Source organism: Anoplopoma fimbria, chromosome 5 (genome assembly GCF_027596085.1).
Source record: "Anoplopoma fimbria isolate UVic2021 breed Golden Eagle Sablefish chromosome 5, Afim_UVic_2022, whole genome shotgun sequence".
Classification (NCBI taxonomy): domain Eukaryota; kingdom Metazoa; phylum Chordata; class Actinopteri; order Perciformes; family Anoplopomatidae; genus Anoplopoma; species Anoplopoma fimbria.
The window spans coordinates 10,130,948-10,146,678 of record NC_072453.1 but is presented as its reverse complement, the minus strand read 5'-3'; the positions used below and the strand labels follow the sequence as shown (position 1 = coordinate 10,146,678).

Here is a 15,731-nt window from a genome sequence, read left to right as displayed (position 1 = left end):
TTAGGCAATAAAACAAATATTTAATTTGTGTTAAAATTTATTTTCAGAGAGACAAAAACACTGAGAACCCTCTATGTCTTTGAGAACTGTGACTAGAATGAAGTATGAGCCTGAGGACACAACAACAACAACAACAACAACAACAACAACAACAACAACAAACTAAGGGGCCTGTCTCATGAAGCAAGTTTCAGTATTGACTTTAAAAAAAATACTTACTTCTCTCTACATCCACCACAGATATTGTTAAAGGGATAGTTCAACAGTTTGGGAAATACTCCAATGTGCTTGTTTTTGAATCAGTTCCACTCTCTGTCTGTCTGTCTGTCTGTCTGTCTGTCTGTCTGTCTGTCTGTCTGTCTGTCTGTCTGTCTGTCTGTCTGTCTGTACGGTAAATATAGTATGGAGGTGACGCTATTAACATAGAGAAGCAAAGAGAAACAAATCTTTATTTAAATATGCCTACATATTTCCCTTACCATCTGAACTATTTTACTTTAAAGGTTAAATATCATTAATATCATTACCATTTATGATCAAAAGCATATTTTATTTTATTTTCAGCATAATCTCAAGCACAATATTTGGATTGATTTGACTTTAGCTTTGTAAAATTGTATTATTCAAAAATGCCAATAAATTATTATTTTTGTACAAAAAGTGTATTAAACATAATGTATCACACATGTGGTTACTCTGTTATATTAATATTTCTGTTGTTGTTTCTTAAATATTCCACTACTGTGCTTAGTTTCTCTAACTTTTACATGAATTCATCATTATTTTTCACTGCTGTTATGAATGAGGTTCATAAACTACAATCCTCTGAATCTCTTGATGTTGCTGTTAAATCCAGAGGAAACCATCTTTGTAAAACGATTAAGGACCAGCAGACTGAGTTTAATTTCCTTCATGAGACAGACCCCAGATCAGTGATTAATCTCCCAAAGTGTCTTTTAAAGCAGCACCTATTAAACACAATCAAGTCAGCTTTAGGTTGAGCTTTGTGCAATTTATCAAATTACCTCTAAAAGTGAAACACATTAATTTTGTTCATATAACAATTTAAAAAAATTAAGTTTTGAAAAAAAATTAATTAATTGATCTCCTAATATCAGACTAAGTTAATCTTGAATGTGTTATTGATTAAACCCTGTTAGAGACTGTGGTTGTAACGTGTCACTGAAACACTTTGGAGCAGCAGCAGCAGCAGAATAAACAGTTCTTCTTCATCACTGCCTCTTCATCACTGCACCCCCACCAGCTCTGTGATGGGCGGAGCAAACACCATCAGTTCCTGGTATTTGTGGAAGAACAGCCTGAGGCGGGAGAAGTAGCTGTCCTCCTGGTACGGAAGCTGCTTCTCGGTCAGATACTTGGACACAACAGGCTTCACCTGGAGAGCAGAGGAAGACAGACCCAGGGTCAGTTTTAGAAGTGTGGACTGTGATTTATTTTTATTTTTATGATTAATAGTTTTCATGATAGACAAGACAAAAATATAATCACAAATGTCAATATCAAGTTGACATGGAACATAAAAATGAAATGAAGTACATAAAGTACCACAGACACAAAAATAAACATATACAACACATAAAAAAAGATGGAAAATAATGTTTAACTATGATTTCTAATAAACTAGGAAACAATGGAAAGGTTCAACGGATGACATCTTTTTTTGTAGTTCAAGAGGAATTTGAATTATTGCAGAAAATAATCTCTGTGTCAAACATCTTGGCCATGACCCACGGTTTATTAAAAGTTAAATAAAAAAATAAATAAATGAGTGCTGCAAGGAGGATGTATTTTTCATGCCTTTACCAATGTTTTTTGCATATTTATCAAGTATCATTTGGAAATTACTGTTAAATTATTAGAAAAGGCAAGTTTTAGTTATAGTTCATACATTTTTACTTCAAAGTATATTATCTACTGGGAGTTACATTACCATGCTAGGTAATCCCAACTCTGAACTCTCTAATCTGATCTGAACTCATATCTCTGTTTTGTGACTTTTGCGCCGCAAGACAATCCAATAGATGTGCATAATGATTTTGGGGTTATAAAACTTACCTTTAGACACATGTTATCAGATAGGAAGGGGAAGAGATGGTGCTCCACGTGGCAGTTGATAAGCGAGTGTCCGAACATCCAGTCCAGCAGAGGGTTACGGGGCAGGTTCAGGACTCCATGGGTCATCTGGTAGATCCTCTTTGGTCGGTTGGTCGCGGAGAACATGTGGAGGCCAATGTGCTGCCGATAACACAGTTTCAGTTTGGTTAAATGTTTCTGGCTAATCATATATAGTATGTATATTTCTAAAAATACACATGTTAATTACATTTCTACTGAACAACAAACAAAGCAGCAGTTCTATTAACTTCACTGATTAATAAATGACAGAGTGAATTACACAATTTATATACATTAGTGTTCAGGTTTGGCTTATGAAATACATTTCTTAGTAATTTGATTGAATTAAAGTCTTAAACTGTATTTTGAAACAAGGTGTCTCTAAAAGACCAGGCATTAAGATAGCACCTTTAAGCATCACCATAAGACACTTAATATTTCAGATGAAACTGTGCTTTTGTTGTGCAGATTTTTCCATATCTATATATATCCACAAAACAATGTTACACAGACTGAACTTTGTGCTTTGAGGGCCCCTGAGTGTCTTAGATCGTTTGTTAACGTAGAACACTAACTGCCCAGGAACTTTATTGTCCTGTTCGTGTCGGTCGAATCAGTGACTAGAATATATGTTTTTTTTCACTCTACTGAACAGGAGATTGCCGTCCGGACTGGACAAAATATTTCTTTGGCACAGATGGACAAAAACAAAACCATCACTGCTTGCAGAAATACATTATAAAGAATAAAGAAGTGTCAATGTGTTTTTCTTATGCGAAGAGTTTTAGTACATAATGTTTACAAATGAGAGACAAGAGTCAAGGTTATCATAGGATGAAAGTACAGGTGGTACTTTGAGTTCAGAGGGGAAAAGATAGGACAGTAGCCAACGACAGCACCAGGATCCAGGAGAGAACAGGTTTCCATTGTGACCCCCCAGAGAGAACAAACATTTTCCCCCTCGTTAGACCGTTCACTTCACATCAAGAACCCGGGTTCTCTAATCCCCCTTCACACACTTTGATCAGAACAATGCACAATGACCTGCGGTGCTCAGACTCCATCTGGGAAAATCATGCATGAATTCCTTTTTTTTGTCCCTGTAGTTCACTGACTGGTCTGATCTCTGAGAACACAACGCTGCTTTGAGTTTGAGTAACAAGAGAAGTCTTCACCCAAACTGTGAGAGCTGAACATACAGGCCTGGAAATATATGGAGGGAATTTAGTGTTGGCATATTAGTGGACCATTTAGTAGCTGTTCTGGAGCTTCCAGTCATATAACATGATCTTTATACAATTAAAAAACTGTTGGATGGATTTCCATGTCATTTTGTACAGACATCAATGATCCCCAGAGGATGAATCCTACTGACTTTGTTGATCGCGACTTTTCATCCAGCACCACCAGAAATCAAAACATTTTTGTAGTCCAACCAGGAAGTTAGCACCATACTGGTTTCCTCAACTAAAAGCCAATAGTAATAAACCTTATTTCAGACATCTAACCAAAAATACATCAAGAAACACTGACTTTTAGACGAGGGAACAGAAAATGAAAATTGCTGACTCATGTCTGGGTTTTAGGATTCTATTTTAGGATTCTATTCTCTTGCAGGTATTTCTCACCTGGAAAATGTTGACATGGATGTACGGCACCGAGAACATTGCTCTACACACGAGCATGCAGAGCAGAGCGCTGAGGGGCGACAGGAAGCCCGAGACGTGGATCAGCAGCCAGTACTGTGAATACAGGCCCAGTGAAACCATCAGCACGGTCCTGACCACGAGAGCCAGAGAGTGTCCTCTGAGCTGAGCTGCAAAAAAAAAGAAAAAGAAAAGTGAATCACATGCATGAGAATAAACTCACACCGACGTGAGAGAGGCGAGGTAACAGGGGGGCTTGAACAGGATCAGAGGGTCAGAAATCTATCTCGACTTTATGCTGATAATCACATTTAATGTTGAGGTATGTGAGCAAACTCATAAACCGTCCGTCTTCTGTTGGACCTTTTGGCGCCTCTTACCGAGTGCAACAAGTGGGGTGATGATGGGCACGGCCAGGGGAGCTACGAACAGGTAGATGGAGCGGGGCAAGCAGGGGACCTTCCATACGCTGGAGTCCCCCAGTCCAACCACATTAGTGTGAGCGTGGTGCATCTTTATGTGGCCCTGAACGCCGGCTTGTGCTGAGAATGAGCCACAGATCTGAGCGGACGAACACAAAGGACAGATGGGAATGTTTTATGGAACATGCAAACAACAAAACACTGATGAAGCACATAAAACAATCATACTGACAGACTTCTTCTTAGTTTTGTTGTATGTTATTATCCTGTTTGCTTTGATAAGGAAAAGGACAGCAGCATGATTTGGTTTTCCTGAACAGCAACTGAACATTCGGTAAACATCCGAATTCAAGGGTTCAGCAGTTCACTGAACTGATTATTTCAGCCCTGAGGTTATTAAATATCATTACACACTGCTTTAATGACCTGATTTACAGCGTTAAACACGTAATTCACTCATTTAAAATGTCACTGTTTCTACGCTGGCTGGCAATAAATGGTTATGTAACCTTATCTTGTCCTCACCTTTATTTAAATGAAGGGTAGGTTTGTTTGCTGAGCATGAGGCCAAAGACTGCTTCACATTCACAGCTGCCCCACAGACATACATTTATACAACTGGTCTCAAAGCTGCTTCACTGAAACAGCTGGGAGTTAAAGCAAATAGCCTGACAGTTTGCCAAAAAGACTGATACCACTCTCATGTCATGTCTGTTAAATCTTACAGCTGGTTTGTTTAATTTGTACAGAAAAAAAAGTGTAAAAAAAGTTGATTTAGCACGTGTGGTTATACTTCTTGTACTGGGCAGTGACTTCCTGGAGTCTTGTTGTCACTTTGTGGTTGTCAGGCAACCAGCGGGGCCAAGAAATAGACCAGCACATAACCCTGTACACATAACATGTCCTTTTGTGTTTGTACGGATTGAACACACGAGACATAACATGTTAATCATTGAGCTTAAAAGGTGCCGGTTGAAGGATTTTGTTACCTTTGGAGCCGGGCTAGCTGTTTTAGCTTTATGCTAAGCTAAGCTAAGTGGCTGCTTGGCTCAGCTACATATCTATGACATGAGAGTGGTATCAATCTTCTCGTCTTACTCTCAGCAAGAAAACAAATTAGCATCCCCCCCCCCCCCCAAATGTCAAACTATTCCACCCACTGCAGAATTTTGAAAATACAATAAAGGGGGAAGAGGCTGAGAGATGAAACAACGGCCACTATAACAGAAGCCTTGACGCAGATATGAGACAAATATGAGGCTACAGTAGCTTGGAAACAGCGATATGGCATTGTGCACTGAATTTTATGAATTTACTGTTTATAAGACCATAAATGAGACAAGAATTACTGCCCTCGGTCCCTCTGCCTCACTTCTTCTTCTTTCTGTAAGGAGTGTAACGATAGCATGAAAACATGGTGGCAAGATTACATTCCCTAGCTAACTAGCCAGCCGCTTAAAGAGCTGTGATTGTAATGCTACAAAATGGTTTGAAAAGAAATATGTGTTTCATCACAGTGCAGTAATGTTATTTAGTTCATATTTTAAAATGATTCGCTCAAGGGCACTTCAGCAGTAGTAGTTTTAAGCTCGCTGCTGCAGAGCTAAATGTGCAAATAAGGGCTCCAGTGGGACGAGAGGAGGTGGACTCTGTGTTTACATCATAATGCTTGGTGCTCAAACACAGTCAAAGTTGATGGACAATGTTTTTCCTCATGTTGAACTTTTGATGTCAAGATGTCAGCCATATTTTTTGTTGCTGCTGTTTACATTCCTTATGATGGAAATTCAAAATATGCACTCCAGGAAAGTACTAGTGCTTTTTGGTTTTTTTTGTCATGTGTTTGCATCCCTCTGTTCCGTAATGTCAATAAATGATCCTTGAATCCTTGAAGCTCTGCCTCAGCTGTTTAATGATAGCCTTCTGTTTCATTTCTGAACCATCTCACCTCGATGAAGAAGACGGCCCAGAACTTGGCCCAGGCCTGCGACTCGCTCAGCGCCCCGTGGCTGGCCAGATGTGTCCCTTTGAAGGTGATGACACCGTGAGCCACACTCATCAGCAGCATGCCCGCCGAAAACCACAGCACCTGAGAGGAGCCCAGCAGCAGGAAAGCTGCAAGACAGAGCACAGGGATCTCAATTTAAATAAATGTATTGAGTAATTAATAAGAGGCATTCGACTCTGGTCCAAAGTGTCTGACACCATTTCATCGCACGGGGGGTTCCTTGCATGTTTACATCACTGTTTGTCGTTTCTATTTACTTCCATCTGTTGTTTGCAGTAAAATTCTTATGATATTCCTAAGATTGCTTTCTCCTGTATTGAACTCTGACACGGATCCTTCAATCTAATATTCACAAACGATAAAATATTTATACGAACAGCTAAACTTCCTGTAAGCAAATTCAGATTGGTAATAAAAAAATGACCTTACTCTGATCATGTTAAATAATGAATAAGTAACTAAACCCCTTTTGGCTAAAGTGCTACTACCCTGGACAATCAAACAGAATGTGATAATGATCTACAAGCCTCTTCTCTCTTCCTCTGTGGACTTGAAATGAAATCAATATCTGGTGTATCAATGTTTTATTACTGATTATCTGGTGATAGCAATGTGCTTTCCTACTCTGTTACAAGAGTGTGTGGATGAAGCATAAAGGTGTTCAATTTTAGCATATTCCACCATGCTACAGTTTTAAAACATAAAAAGTGTGCTAATCATTAGCTTGTTGAATATTGTTATGATTATCGTTTGATAAGAGTGCTGTGAAGAGTCTGTTCTGGTGAACAAATACAGTACAGTAATACTTTAGTTTATATCGCTAGGCTGGGATATGTGGATGCTAGCAATTAACATTAGTGATTCACAGGCTAATTGAAAAGCTAACGGCTACTCTCACTAATATACTCTCACTTCTCTCTCCACAGGAAAGGGGTTTGGTTTGAGGTTTTGCATGTTTATAACGTGTGAAATTCTCATACTTTGCATTGGAATGCCGAAATTAGGCCCTGAATCCATCAACAACACTACTAAATACCGATATACATTGGTTTTCAGCTGAAGAAAGTGGTTTGGGAGTTTAGTTACTCTCACAAATCTGCTACTTTTGTAATGTATTTGCATTTTATTGCATTGTATTATGCTGTACAGTGTTGTACTATAGTGTTTGCTGTTGCATTGTACTGATATTAGGCCAATAAATTGTAATTACCTGCCTACGGACTAAAGACAAAAATTATAAAAACCTGAAATGTTAATTAATGTGCACTGTGCCTTGGTAAATAAATATAAAAAATGTATAAATAAAACACAACATGAATTGGACTTTTTAGCTATTATAACCCTGCAACACAAGCAGCCAGTGAGGCTCCTCCCGTTGGGTCCTTAACAGGCAGGTTTCATGTGACATATTTCCTTCCTAACTCAATAAACGGGTCTAATTTACTGCACCTCCTATTTTAAAGCAGACTATTTCGAGGTGATAAGTCACAAGCTCTCTGATACACAATGACAGATGCTTCCTCAGGCTGCACCATGGGACTAAATTCAGCCTTATACTACAGTCAGGGATCTACACTGTATGGATCCATGAGAGGAAAACTCACAAATTATGCAAGACTGTAAGAATGCAGTGGTAATCTGCATGTTTACTGCAGTCACGTTGTTACGTCTAGATTACACGCTTGAACCAGGTGTCCTGTGGTGCTGCTGAAAAGATGCCAGATCCACTGATCCAGTGACATTAATCACAATAGACACCCGTCCTAATTCAGGTCAGTAGCACCAGTGACCCAGATAAAGGATGTGTAAACCAGTTATGACAACAGTGCTGCAGAAAGAGCTGTGTTTGTATTTTAAGAACACAAACATGCTCGATTGAGAACAAGGTTTTTTCAGTTTGTATGTTTTTAGATAACATAAATGAATAAATGAGACAATTATGGGGCTGAAATTATTAGTTAATGTATATATTTATGTTATTTACAAGGGGCCATGTATGATATAAGTAAGTTGCAACGGTTTTGTTAATCTATTAATAATGATGGCAGAAATGTTTTAACTTCTAAAATGTGAATATTTTATGTGTTTCTTTGACAGTAAACCTAGTTTTGTGGTTTTGGACTGCAGTTTGAAGACATCACTGTGTGCTATGGGAACTTGTAATGGACATTTTTCATTACTTGCTGACATTTTATAGACTAAGCAATTAATACAACAATAGAGCAACAAAGCTAAACATTTAATATTTCTGCCAGTTTATAATCTTAATAATGTATTAATTTAGTTTAATAACACAATTACCTTGTGAGAAACTTATTTTATTCTTTCATCTATCAGGGACAGAACATAATAATTGATTAGTGTACTTTTTATCTGCAGGCCTTGGGCATGTTTGATGTTTCTGTCTTGGGTCACAGTAACTTGTCAATAAGAGAACTCCAAAACATTCAACTTAAAGGTACAACACATACTTCATTTCTAGTTTCTGTGATAACTTATCATCTCTTTGACTTTTTAAGCATTTAAAGAAGAGCTGTGTGAAGTTCCCACAGTGTGCAGTGAGTCTTACCGGGTGGCAGACAGAGGAACGCTGCAGCCAGGATGCTGCAATCGATCCCCCTCCTCTCCCACCAGCTGCTGCCCTTCACCGTCTCCTGCACCAGCCTCGTCAGCTCCATCATCAGTGACTCTTCACCTTTCTTCCTCACCTCAGGATCCGCTTTCCCCCGGAGCTGCACCTCCCCCGTCATCCCATCTCCTGCTCTCTCGTCCCGTACTTCCCTCCACTCCTCCGGTACATTCTGCATGCTCTACCGGCTTTCAAATAAACGAAGTCGGAGCTGAACGGCTGCACCCTGAGTCCACAGGTCAAAGTTAGCATTGCGAAAGTCCTCGTTGGAGAAAAAGCATTGTCAGTCAAGGCCGGCCCCCTTTTCCTGCTGCTTCCAGGGCCTCGTGCACCCTCCTCCTCCTCCTCCTCCTCCTCTACCTCCTCATCCCTCTTACTCTTGTTCCCCTCTGTCAGCTGACTCCCTCTGCAACCCAGCAGCCATGGGATTAATTGTCCCACGACCCTGAAAAAATGTACGGTTCGCCTTGTTATGTGCAGAAAATCTTCAATTCTTTCAGGCAGGCACACAAAACTGCAGCTGCTCGGCTCAGAGTGAACTTCTCCCTCCTCTCTGGTGCCTCATACATTCTGCATGTCGCTCAGCCTCTTGTGTTTCTTTGTGACAGCCTCCTCCCCTCCCCCTCCGCATCGCTGTAACCTTGGCAAATGTCCTGGGAAAAAAAAGAGGGAGAAAGGAGGTGGATTAACAGCAGTTGTTTCTTCAGCGGGGCAGAGGTTCAGAAGGGAAAAAGGAGAAGATGCTGCTGTGCAAGAATGTGCCCTGATAGTTGGGGTGTGTTTATGAGTTGGCTCAGGTGAGAGTCTGCGTGCATAAATATATATAAATCTGTTTTTTCTGGAGATAGGCCAGTGTTCTGGGCTCGCCGCCATGCTGACTGCAGCGTGCTCTTTAAAACATACACAGTGGGAGTGTGTGTGTGTGTGTGTGTGTGTGTGTGTGTGTGTGTGTGTTTTCACTCTAAAGGACAGCAGATACTGCAGAGACCGGAACATAAGAGCAACCAGGCCAGCTCCTCTCACATCCTCCAACAGCCTTGAGTGTCTCGTCTTTTATTTATACAAGCACTAATCGGCGGTCAGTGTTACTTGTTCTCTACCACAGCCCCTACAGCACAGACTGTATTTAAGAAGTGGACGTAGTAAAAGTGGACGTAAGAAATTGCTTTCTTTGAAGTTCTGCAGTGTCGATACTTGTTCTGCCAGAGAACGACAAACCGGTTGGTTATATCCACATAAGTTCACACTTTAAACAATAATAAGTTCACTTTATTTTAACAAAAGATACTCACGGTCGCTGTGGGTACATCTTCGGATACAAAAACAACTTAAAATGAACATTCATGCAGGTCATACTCTCAAGTGCACGGACAGACAGACCTTCAGTGAAACCACAAACGCCTCCGAGCAACGTGAGATAACAGCGTTATCTAGCACACACTCACATAACCTCACAGTACCAACACATTGTTTTTTTACTGTTGCATCAGTGTTTGCAGAGCAGTCAGTACATGGCTATTCTCATCCATGAATAGTCACCATTGTGTATGTGCCGTAAAATAACATGTTTAAAGTGTGACATAATAAATAGTATATTCAAAGAATAAAGTACAATCACTTATACATAAATCATTAAGTGATACATGAAGTAATACAGTATATAAATAATAACAAGTCAGGCTAAGATTTATTGGACAGGGTTCATTTGTTTATACATGTGGCAAAGCTTTCCCATGAAATGTTTATTACGTCGTTTTCAAGTTTCTGTCAGATGCCTTGACTCCATGTTTCCTCCAATGACTGTATTGTGGATTAATAACTGCACATGACATCATGTTATCCTGTAAATAAATAGAAAAACAAAGTTATGTTTGACTCTTTTCTGATAAATTATGTATAATAAAATATCAACACAAGATTCATGCTACTGAAATGACTTTCAGGTCTCTGGTTATATCACAGGTCACCACTAGATGGTGCCCTTTAGCCAGGAAAATTACCGACCATAAATGAGTGGATCAACTTAGTTTACAATATGTACAAAGCGGAGGGAATCACGTTTAAACTAACAATTCAAGGTGAGTTATTTGAAAAGTAATTGGTCAAAATGGCTTTCCCGTGTGTCAGCTATAAGGCCTGATTTTATATAGTAGTAATATACATACGCGAAGGGCATATGAATCGCTACATATATGAATATTCACATGTATGTAAGTGTACGTTTGTGTGTGCACATACATTTAAAACCTGATATTTAAGGTATTGGCCAAAATTACCCAGTAACAAGTAGTATCAAAACCTCTTCAATCAGTCGATACTTGCAATTAATCCTTTTTGTGCCCAATCTCGGAAAAAATATAATTTTTGGGGGGTTTAGCTTGAAGTCAATCACTGCTTTGAATAAATGTGACACGTGATTGACCCTCTACCACAGCCCCTACAGCACAGACTGTATTTAAGAAGTGGACGTAGTCATCCAGACGTCACCCATTGTTTTTGTAAATTGCTTTCTTTGAAGTTCTGCAGTTTCGATTTGCCATCTTGGATTACGGCCGTTCATCATTTTTTGCAACTGATGACCATATTTGGACTGAGGAGGAGTGACGTAGAGATGCCGTATACGTCTGTGGTAGTGTCAGCGACCTGTCAATCACAAGGTAGCCCCGCCCTAAAGCATACTCCTCTTTAAAAACATTATGTGGATTACAACACACTGACCTTCAGAGCTCGGTGTCTTCAATGGCCTCTGGTTCGTCTATGGTGTCCAGACGTCTCTTGCAGGCTTCCAGAAGTTTCTTCCTGGGGCCCAGAGGGATGTGAATGCTGGCAAGGTCGTGATCCGAACAAAGCAGCAGAGCCTCCAGGTCGATCTTCTCCCTCCTGAAGATCGGCATGAACTCGCTGAGGCCTTGAGAGGCCAGGAAGGTCTCCAGAGGACTGTTCACTGGCTCCAGGTCCTCGTCCAACCCGACGTCTGTCTCCTCCCAGGGCAACTCCTGAAGGTTTCTTTCCTGCAGGCTCAAGGCGCTGCCAATGCTGTCCTCATCGAAGCTGGGCGAGCGTCGAGACAGAGGTCCCCGTAGACGAACATTAGGCGCCCGGCCCACAGGTTCACTCCCCACCACGCTCCCTTCCTCCCGTGCCCCGATGCCAAACATGCCTCCACTCAAATAGTTCCTCCTGAACACCATGGTGCCGAGCCCGGGTCGGGTGAACAGGGAATCGCGTCCGGAGTCGGCGCTGATCTCCGAATACGCTGCCTCGAGGAGGCCCGGGTCGCTCATGGCACGGGAGACGTTGTCGTCGTCGTCGGCGTCGTTGTCGTGGGGGAACATGTCGCGGATGTCGAGTCGCGACCGCTCCTTGGAGTTGGCGTACGTTCCCTGTTTGAGGAACATGACATCATTGCCGAGCTGCAGGCCGGACAGCGAGCGCACGCTCTTCCTCCCGTCCTCGTAGATCTTGAACGAGCCATCGACCTGCTTCTTCTTCTCCAGCTTCTTCTGGATCTTGGCCTTGCCCTTGGCTGTGGAGTGCAGGGTGGCCTGAGAGGAAAGTATAGACATTCAGAAAACGTATTTAGATCATGAATGGGTAGACCAACATGAATTTTAACCACTACTGTTGTTGCAACACAAATAGAGTCAAAGTCTTTCTAGATAGTAGATCTATTGTTCAATAAGACTTGGCCCGGCAATAGAGGGTTTCTTTGTCTTTCTAAACAATTTAAATATTATCCTAGACGTTTACGACTCATATTCTTCGATAAGCACTATCATTTATTGCAATCAACCCCTACAGCTACGATGAGGTTTGGCAAGGAGTCATCAAATTGCATCTTTATCCTCTGCAGGTGAAGTCCAAACCAGACCTTAACGCATAGACTTTATAAAAGAAGTGGACGTAGTCCTCATGAAGTCACCCATTGGTTTGTGGGCTGCCGTTTTGAACTTAAGTTCATTAAGATGTTAAATTTCATACATAAAGCGGCTGGTTAGTTAGCTAGCTACCTTGCTAATTCCGCCATGCTTCACCACGCTAGGAGACTAATTTGCTGGGAGGAAAGCAAGCAGGAGCTCGGGAGAATAACTAGCTAACTAGCTTCGCTCTGGAGATGGACATGCTAGCTAGCCATCCTCTCGGGAGCTTCCATCTGCTGTATATATTGGGGAAAAAACTCATATTTTCTTCAGCCATTATACAAAAAAAACAAGCCAACAAAACTTGCTAGCCAGCTAACGTGTTCAGAGAATTTTTCTGCCTCCACTGACAATAATGTGTAATCTTGTTAACAAACAAAAAAGTGTTCTAAAGAACAGTAGCTATAATCGTAAGTGGGGCGAGATCTATTGTAGTACGACACAAAGTCAAAGAACAACCACCTGCGAGTATGGCATGTTGGAGGTGACAGTGTTGAACTTGCGGCTCAGAGTGCTGCCGCTGGTGTAGCTAGAAAAGCTGATAGCATCGAAGTTGTCTAAAGCTGACGACTCCTTCATGAACTTCCTCTCCATGTGTTCCCGGTGTTTCCTCTGGAGCTTTGCGCAGTCTTTGATCCGGCGCTCTGCGGCACGGAACGCCCGGTCCTTGAGTTTGCCGACCAGCTTCGGGTTGAGGGTGTTCTGCTTGGCAGCGATGGAGTCCAGGTAGCGGACGCAGTCCATGTGTCCCTTGGTGGCGGCCATGTCCAGCGGCGTGTGGTAGTCGTTGTCCAGACACCACACGTTGGCACCGAAAGCCACCAGGAAGGACAGGCAGTTGTGGTGGCCGTTGGCAGCTGCCAGGTGAAGCGGTGTGTTGCCCCAGATGTCACACCTGTCGGGGTCGCCTCTGGAAGACAGAGGAGGAGACAAGACGCCATGTTGCATTAACATGACTGGATTCACACAAACATTGAGATTTCTGTTACTAATCTGAAAGGACCAAACCAGTGTTCTGCAAGTTTTTACCAAAATCCCTTAATGCCGATTCTGAGGTCAGAAGTATGTGGACAGACTATAAAATGAAAATAAGAAGTGGACTTAGTCACTGTGATGACACCCATTGGTTTGTGGACGGCCGGCATTTTGGGGGTCGCCATCTTGGGTTTTTTTTGCAACCTGAAGTGACACGAGAGGGTGGAACCAAGTACAACACACCGCTGAATAAGACATTGTTAGGCGACCTACATGTTACAGATAACTTTCATGAAGTGAAAACAAGTTTAAGACCAAAACACGGACAACACCCAGACCAGACAACGCCGTGGTAGAGACCTGTCAATCAGTGTGTAGCCCCGCCCTAAAGCATACCCTGCTTTATGGTCTATTTGACTCTAAATGGATCATAATTTACTAAATGAACATCATGCTGTATTGAAGAAGACTTGAAACTAGAGATTGAGACCATAAACTCATGTTTACAATGTTTACTGAGGGAATAAATCAAGAGAGAAGTAGAGTCTGTCCACATGTGTACTTTTGGTGTGGGATTATTTTCATGGCTTGTTCTCTTTATATATGGCCCTTTTTCTAAATTTCCCTGCAGAGATGTGTCATTCTGCAGATTTAAACCAGGTTCACTGAGAAACTCAACCTCACTTTGCTGATCCTCTTACACCACTGACTGAGGTAAGGAAGTAAGATGACTCACACAACCTGCAACGTGTGTCAGTTCATCTCATGTGTTGTGAAAATGACCCTCAGGTCTTTACTTGAGTTAGGCAATGTAACATCAGATTATTTTGATCAAAACATTGGTAGAGTAAATGTACATGTTTATGCATAGTAAACATACAAGAGTTGAAACTGAACAACACAAATTTCTAGTGCTGAAGTGATACATTATGAATCAATTAGACCACTGACAGAAATGTAACCTACTGACACCTAATTTACACCTTCTACACTGTATAAAATAAGAGATTAATTTAATAATAATAATAATAATAATAATAATAATAATAATAATAATAAATAATAATTAAATTTACTATAAACTAAAAATCTTTTCACCTGTTGTCGGACAAAACAAAGCAATCTAAAGACGCCACTTTGGACATTTTTTTAATTTTTACTTGATCTTTCAGAGACAAAATGTAGCATTATGATATATAATTTATTTGAAAAATAAATAATAAAGAAAATCCTTATTAACAGTCTATCAAGGGTGAGTTTGCAGTCTTTTCCACCCTTGTCAACCAGCAGTAATATTAGCCGAGATAGCACCTGCTGCTTGAGAAAAATGACCTGACTGAAATAATATCTTTGGAATATTAACATGATATCAGAGAAGCCCCACCCACAATGCTGTGCAAGCAATAACAGGACCAACAACACACACCAGACTCTGTCTTTTGGTGATGATAGCTCACTTTTTCCCAGTTCACACTACAGTTTGAATACAAGGATGAACTGTGTTTGTGTCGAGTCCCTCCTCTTCCTGTTTTGTAGCCCCACCCACATGGCCCAGGGACGCGGCGGAGCCCTGATCAATAATTGAAACGCTGCAGGTTAAACATGACAGAGGTGACTCTGCATTATTCATCCCACACACCCAGAGCCTTTTTTCTGCAGACACCCAGAGACACTGTTACCACACGCCTTCACCGACACAAACCCTGATTTCCTGTCTGCAAACCTGGCAAAGTCAAATATCTCCTCTGATATAAGAGCATAAAGTATGGGGTTTATTTTTTATGTTGGGAGCAGCATATATTTCTGTCCCTGTCAGCTGAAAAGGTAATTAAGCAGATAATATTTCAAAGAAATGCATGAAGGAGGAATCACACCCAACTATCTCACATAATAACATGACCAACTGCAGCTCTGACTCAGAGATGATACACAACCCTCAAACAAACACCTGTTCACTAGCAACACGTATGACTCCGTAGCAAAACCAAACTTGTC

The 15,731-nt window shown here is 41.1% G+C and overlaps 2 protein-coding genes across 2 annotated transcripts in view; both read right to left on the bottom strand.

The window, feature by feature from the left end:
- Window positions 1-25: 25 nt before the first annotated feature.
- On the bottom strand, window positions 26-9,415 carry fads6 (fatty acid desaturase 6). Its single transcript, XM_054599194.1, has 6 exons — window positions 8,782-9,415; window positions 6,153-6,319; window positions 4,163-4,343; window positions 3,765-3,952; window positions 2,077-2,256; window positions 26-1,396 (listed from the first exon to the last, which is right to left on the bottom strand). The coding sequence occupies exons 1-6, from the start codon at window positions 9,017-9,019 to the stop codon at window positions 1,247-1,249; spliced, it is 1,104 nt and encodes a 367-aa protein (XP_054455169.1). The 5' UTR covers window positions 9,020-9,415; the 3' UTR covers window positions 26-1,246.
- A 1,084-nt stretch (window positions 9,416-10,499) lies between these two features.
- LOC129091634 (pre-mRNA splicing regulator USH1G-like) overlaps window positions 10,500-15,731 on the bottom strand; it is an 8,537-nt gene continuing 3,305 nt past the window's right edge. Inside the window, exons 2-4 of the mRNA XM_054599323.1 lie at window positions 13,224-13,671; window positions 11,560-12,386; window positions 10,500-10,682 (exon numbers count right to left, since the gene is read on the bottom strand). Coding sequence (XP_054455298.1) covers window positions 11,562-12,386; window positions 13,224-13,671 — 1,273 coding nt within the window. The 3' untranslated portion in view covers window positions 10,500-10,682; window positions 11,560-11,561. The remainder of the gene's footprint in view (window positions 10,683-11,559; window positions 12,387-13,223; window positions 13,672-15,731) is intronic.